At 35.3% G+C, this 6,822-nt stretch overlaps 1 protein-coding gene across 1 annotated transcript; it reads right to left on the reverse strand.

Annotated features, from left to right (window-relative positions):
• Positions 1-356: 356 nt before the first annotated feature.
• On the reverse strand, positions 357-5,588 carry crybb1l2 (crystallin, beta B1, like 2). Its single transcript, XM_046870122.1, has 6 exons — positions 5,541-5,588; positions 3,931-4,025; positions 2,782-2,900; positions 2,498-2,630; positions 836-978; positions 357-528 (listed from the first exon to the last, which is right to left on the reverse strand). The coding sequence occupies exons 2-6, from the start codon at positions 4,018-4,020 to the stop codon at positions 357-359; spliced, it is 657 nt and encodes a 218-aa protein (XP_046726078.1). The 5' UTR covers positions 4,021-4,025; positions 5,541-5,588.
• Between the last annotated feature and the right edge of the window lie 1,234 nt (positions 5,589-6,822).

A 6,822-nucleotide genomic window follows, 5' to 3' on the forward strand; every position in this document is an offset into this window, starting at 1 on the left:
CTCTTTTGGAGAAAAAGGTGATGTGGTTTTCCACAAATAATAGAATTGATTTGAGGATGAAAAAGAGGACGATGAGGGAGAGAGAACAGGAGAGAGAGAAAGAGAAAAGAGTAAATGGGAGGTAGGAGAGAAAAACGTGTGCCATCCTATGCAAACACGCTAACACTATCTTTGGTCAGTAACCATGATTTGTATTGTTACCTACACTCATAATCCATTGTTCTCTTCCACTTTCCTTTATATGGATGGCATGATCCTTCTCTGCTTCTTGTCCTTTGCTCCTCCCCCTCTCCCCTCAGCTCCACACCTCTCTTTCTCTCCCCACCTCTCCCTCTCTTTCCCATCCTCTCAAACCCTCACTTGCTGGCCATAGTGTAGCTGCCGTCCGGGTGCCACTGCATGTCACGCACACGCCTCATAGACTGCATCTGGGGGCAGCGAGCACCATACTCATTAAAGTGTCTGTAGTCACCCTTCTCCAACAGGTATTGGCTGCCACGGTAGCCTGGGTACTGGTAGCCCACCCAGCTAAGGGAAGAAAGCAGAGGAGAGGAAATTCGATGAGAGGCAGGTAGGAAGGAATAGGAGATCTGTGGGTGTAAGGAAGTGTGCCGGCGGGTGCAAAGGTAGAACACGTAGGAGAGATGGTAATGAATAGAGACTGTGCAGTGGTTTTAAACAAAGGTTCAGACAAGAGTGACCCCTTTTTGAGCTAGGTTTTTTTCATGCTATGCATTTTCACAAATTGATTTTAAAGCTCATGAAAAATGGAAAGCATTTGGAAGCATTCTCATATCCTGGTAACACACACGTAAGCAAGTTGCCCAGTACTTACGTGCCACAGCTGACCATGATGCTGCCAACTCGGTCAGTGAAACCGTAGGAGTACAGGCTGGGCACGTCGTCATTGATTATCTCCATCTTTCGCCCTTTATAGTCGCCAATCTCATATAGACAAATCTTGTGCTTCTCTGGGTCCTGTGGCAAACAAAAGTTATTTTCAGTTTCTAAGATTTTTTAAAATTATTATTAGATTTGCCCTGACATCACAACTACCCTAAATCTTCACACGCTGCCCTATCAAATCAACCTATTTCCTTATATAGTCATAACTTCCTAACCTTGAAACTTCAAAGAAATACACAAATTCCAATAAGCAAGGGTGATATATTCAGAACTTGAATACATTTTTGTTTGGATGCTGACTCAAAATCTTTTCACCTTCATAACCTTTTATATGAATTGTTACAGTTTGAACAAACATTCTTGCTAATTCTACTTCATAAATGGTTCTGTCTCTTATTACATGTGTTGTTTACTTAGATGCACTGCTATAAAGAGTTTATAATAATAAACTATTATTATAATAATATATAAATGGTTTAATTTCTGATTGGATCTGACAGAGAAACACTCAATGGGATAAAACAATAGGAAACCATTGCTTCTCTGACATTTGCCTAAATGCAGTAATACTGCATTATTAATATCTGATACATACACTATATAAAAAACTTTATATTTAACAGATTTAACTTAGAGCTTCCTCCACACACTGACCTCAGTCGGAATAGTTTGCCCGATATATTTGTTTTATTATTATTTGATTACCCTGTGCTGTTCTTCTCACCCTGTATTTTGACCTTTGCCTGATGCACTGAGTATGATGAAGAGAACAGTCCTAGTAAATACACAAAGGTGACAGTTTTACCCGGAAGTGTCAGCATCACCCTAAACTCTGGCCCTCACTTCTGCACTTGTTATTCTGTCTTTGTTGTATTGTTGACATAAATGAGGCGCCTTCAGCACAGAGAACAGCATCTAGTAGTGCATCATGTTTTAGAAAAGGCCTGGTAAGAAATATCTTGATGCAGTTAGTCAACAAGAGGAAAACAATAAGAAACTGTGATTAACATATAAATTCACACTGATGATTCTGTGATCCAGTAATGAATGTGTTTTTCATGATGCACTCTTTCACTGATGTTGTCGCCTTTTTTTCTAACTATGTGTGTTCAGGAATCCTTAAATAGCTGAAATACTGAAAATATGTGCCTTGTCTATACCTCTAAAATACCAACGGGCAAATTTAAATACATATTTGCAATGATGTACTTGGCGACTATAATTGAGATAATTTACGTACTCATAGTGAAGAAACAAGTAGAATATGCGACCATTTCGGGTCAATCTTGATCTACAATCCTTCATGTTGTAAAAATGTTTTGCTAATATTTTACTCATTATATTCACGTTCCTTCTTTTTTAGAAAGCCGCAAGCTGGAAGTGCCTTTAGAACTGTGGCTTTAGTCATGTGACCATCACTACCCACATGAATATATCAAGTTCATATTTAAGCTAGTAGTATGTTAAATGTCATATAAGTTTCAAGCACTGGGATTTAAATAACAAATGTGACCTTCGTATAACGATAAATGAATATTATAGCTTCAGAAGGAATGCCAGTTTTAGGGTTTATGGAGAGGAGAATGTGTACCATGCGGACAGGTCTGAAGGAGAGCAGATAGTCATTCCTCTGGCAGTTGCTCCAGCAGTCCCAGCGAGGATACTCGCCTTTCTCCAAGATGTACATCTCACCACAGAAGTTCATCTGCTCAAAACCAACAAAACTATAGACAGAGCAAAGAGAGACAGAAAGAGAGGGAGAGAGAGAGGAAGAATGGGGGAGTAAGTGTCAGGGTGAGTAACCTGGCATGAGGATGTCACTATAACTGTTACTGTTATGACTGAAATAACGGCCTGTAACTGTTTATTACTCACGGTCCACATTCAACGCGAAGGGAACGCACTTTGTCCATGCCCATCGCGCACACGTTCATACACTCATTACTGATTTCAATCATACGACCCTGGAAGTTTTCACGGTCAAACACGTACATCTACAAGATTCAGAAAGAGAGAAAGTAAGACGAGTAAGCAGAGAAACTTGTGCAAAGGCTAAGCAAGTAGAGCTAATAAAAAGTTAATAATAAAGTTCTGATAACTTTTATCATAAATAATAGCATTAAAAGATCTTAAATTATAGATATTAAAAAAATTTATCACCTAGACTTTGCAAAAATTATAATATGCATCATATATGTTTCTAGAGCTTACAAAATTAAAGAGATAGCTTGTTGTTGATCCGCACAGAACATGCGTTGAGTATAAGAATATATTTGCAATTAAGTTAAAAATGAAAAGTCAGCTTTTTTGAGACACCACTACAAAACCACCCCCTTAACAGACAGTGATGAGGATGGCGAGTGGAAAAAAAGCCTGAAGATCAACATTTTTTGTTTTTTAAAAATGCCAGTTTTTGCATTTATCAAGTTTTACAATCCATCTTTAAACATCACTTCAATAAGACTGACTGTTTTTAAAGATTCATTTGTTCATAAAGCCAGAAATACTAAGTGTGACTGTATATAAAAAAGCATTGGGAAAAAAAAAAGAATTAAACCAGGAAAGACATAATTTATCTATTCATCACCTGCATATACCTATGGCAACTGGAATTTTATTAAGTATCTTTTTAAGAGCGAATTGGTCATGCTTAGAACCATGCGATTGTTTTGTGTTTAATTGCAATTTAATTTAGTCACCCACACAAATAATGGAAAATAGAAAAATAAGAAGTTAAGGACAATGACACAGACTCAAAGCACATGAACTCGTTTCTTAGATTTATTAGAATTATGTATCTCAAATAAAGCCTGAAGTAAATATTTTAGCTTCAAATAAAATGTTTAGCTCTTTATAAAAAAAGTGGTAAGACATAGTTATAGTTTTAAAGTTTTATATCTATAGATTTAGGTGCAGTATAGCAAGATAAAGATTTAAATAAATTTTCTGCATTATAAAATGATTTAGTCAAAAAAAGCTAAAATTCTCCTGAGACTAGTAAAGCGTAAAGTATGTATGTTTTACCTTGTAGGTGCCCATGCCAACATCTGACTTGGTGCCTGACTTGCCGTCAGGTTGAGCGGCAGGTTTGGGCTTCTCTTCACCAGAAGACATAATAACTGTGATTAAAAAAGAACATTAAGAAAATTTGCATTGAAGCACATTTACTTATGAAAACGCATATTTAAAGTAATTAAGATTGTATTTTTTCATGAATTAATCATCTGATTAAATTAGCTGATATATTTTATAAATGTAAAAGTTCACAAGAGACATTCTTCAAAACTTCTGAAGGCACTTATATTTAATGTCCCAATAATAATAATATTACTTCTTAAATAAAAATGTCCAATCTTGCTAATGTTCTACTGTTATTTTTTATTAGAGATATATGACAAATGGTATTTTAATTAGCTGAATGCTTTTGACTACTAATTATCAATATTTAAAACATGTGATATAGAATCAAAAACACATATTGTAGAATTAACCACTCATTCGGATTTTACATATTAAACGCTCACAGTAATAGATTGTCACTTAATGCTATGTAAAATCTATTTGTTTAATAAGCATCATAAGTAAATAAAAGGATTCATTTCACACAATAATGTCGTTATTAGTCATATTTACACAACAAACCTAAAAGTAACTATAAAATTATATCAAACTATTAAAAAAAACATTCTTTAAACCCTTAACATGTGTTCTTTATAATAACGTTACCCAATTTTTTATATAATGAACTGCAAGATTGCAGACTTGTATTCGTAATAGTGCTCTAGTGTACCAGTCACATGATCACATGATCAAAGTTGCACAATAAGTCAAATTCTTCAAGCTCATAAAGCACACTGGAAAATAATTGATATAATTAAGCATTAAAGTATGAACAGTATTGTGGAATTTGCTGTTCCTACCAACCTCTAAAACTCCAGTGAATCACACCTCAAGCGTCATTATATACAAGCTTAATAATTTAGTTTTGTTGTATTACTGAACAACTATCATTATGGTTTTAGAACATAAAGGAACCCCAACATGAAATAGATAAAATATAAGAAATTCTTAGTGTTTCATAAGAAAAATAATTTTACCTGGCTAAAGATTGGCTAACTAGTTTGTTTATATTGCCTTGTTTATTGCCCATGACTCTAGTCATTCATAAATGTAATGAGGTTCCGGAAATGTTTTATCCTTCATTACTTCATTCCACTACAACTGTGCGTAAGATATTAGCAACTGTGATATGCACTCACAGCATGTTATTATGTTATTCGCCTCCTACTCTTCTAACACATGCTGCGTCAATACCAGAGTAAATGCTATGTCATCAGTCTTAAGTGTCAGGTCTTCACTGCATGTCCCAATTTTCAGCAAAATATCACTTCCACTTCTGATTCACATTCAGAGAAAATTATGTCATCATGAACAATTTGCTCTTTGTTACTGTTGGTTATTAGGGTTCTCTATGGGCCCCCTACAGGTGAGCTCATTTTTAGCCAATTATTTTACTAATAGGTTTATTGCAGTAACCAAATCATTCTTAGCTACTAAATAATGACATGTAATTCTTATTCTTAGTATTATGAGTATTTTGTGGGAGGATCAACCATGTCTCTCTGTCTTCTTACCTGAATGTAAGTGAGTAGTTAGCGTCTGTCTCACACAGCCAGTCAGTGTGTGTCGAAAACAAGTGCGTAGCTCTTTTATAAGCCAGCACCCAACGCAATGGGATTAGACCCAAACAAACAAACCTGCTGAGCTCACCACCCCACACACAGAATAGAAATGACCCCATCATCAAACAGACATGGACACAGAGAGACAGTGTGAGAGAGACAGAAAGAGACAGAAACGGGGATGAGATACTTTACCCCCAAAACTGCACAGAACCAGTGACTGGCATCTGCTCATCTTTATGCCTTATGTGTAAGTCATTATGTATTTAAAAATATCAAACATAAAATCATGAAGATACCTCATTCATAAAAATTCTATATTAAAACATATGCATCCTGTAGGCAACACTGCAGTACATTTTTCCATTTTAGACAAGGGTGTTTCATCTACTATAATCCTCATATTCTTTCAAGAACTGCTTGTTTGCTCCTAAGGTTTGCTCATTAGGGATCCAACGCTACATCTAGATTTTAATAAAGCTGATTCGGTTTATGTGCTATAATAATTCAACTGGAATGGATTTATAAACATTGCAAAAAATATATAATCCTAGCTGTTGCTGTCATGCACTGTGTTCTGACACCTTTCTATTATAGACGGCATTACATTTGTGCTACAGTGGCTTTTCATTGAGATTTAACAAGACAAGATAAACTTTCTCACTCACATCACCCACATCATTGTTAGGTGGTTTAATGTATAAAATAAAATCAATCTGACAGTGAGAATCTGTCCCTCGTGGTACTTGCTACACAGGCAGTGACTGTACATGCCTGCATTCATTGTGCTCCAAAAAGTCCAACTCGCTGACAGTGCACAGAAACAGACATACACACAGACACAACCCCCCCGATGAAAAACACACACACACACACACACACACACACACACACACACACACACACACACACACAAACAATTGATTTATTACAGCCTTATTATATAATTGTACTACCTAAATAGTACAGTTTACTAATTAAAATATTAATATATTAATTGATATATACATTGATAATTGATGTGAGAAAAAAAAATTTAGTATCTAAAATAAAGAATCTACATTTCACAAAATCAAAGGTAGTATCTGTATTGATACATGAGATACCAAAATGTAGTGACTAAGTAAAGTGACTCAAGTGACAAGTGAACAAATGCATAATTTATTTTTATATACCAATTGCTTTGTGTTATATGTGATACAGGCCTTTTTAAAACTACATTTCTTGTGTAAAC

The sequence above is a fragment of the Silurus meridionalis genome, chromosome 2 (assembly GCF_014805685.1).
Source record: "Silurus meridionalis isolate SWU-2019-XX chromosome 2, ASM1480568v1, whole genome shotgun sequence".
Lineage (NCBI taxonomy): Eukaryota > Metazoa > Chordata > Actinopteri > Siluriformes > Siluridae > Silurus > Silurus meridionalis.

What these genes read in the sequence shown, in the direction of transcription:
- crybb1l2 (XM_046870122.1), bottom strand. Translation starts at nt 4,020, where the DNA reads ATGTCTTCTGGTGAAGAGAAGCCCAAACCTGCCGCTCAACCTGACGGC. An exon ending in CTTCGCGTTGAATGTGGACC is followed by an intron (nt 2,631 to 2,781) that starts GTGAGTAATAAA and finishes CTCTGTCTATAG; the next exon opens with TTTTGTTGGTTTTGAGCAGA. An exon ending in CCTTCAGACCTGTCCGCATG is followed by an intron (nt 979 to 2,497) that starts GTACACATTCTC and finishes TGTTTGCCACAG; the next exon opens with GACCCAGAGAAGCACAAGAT.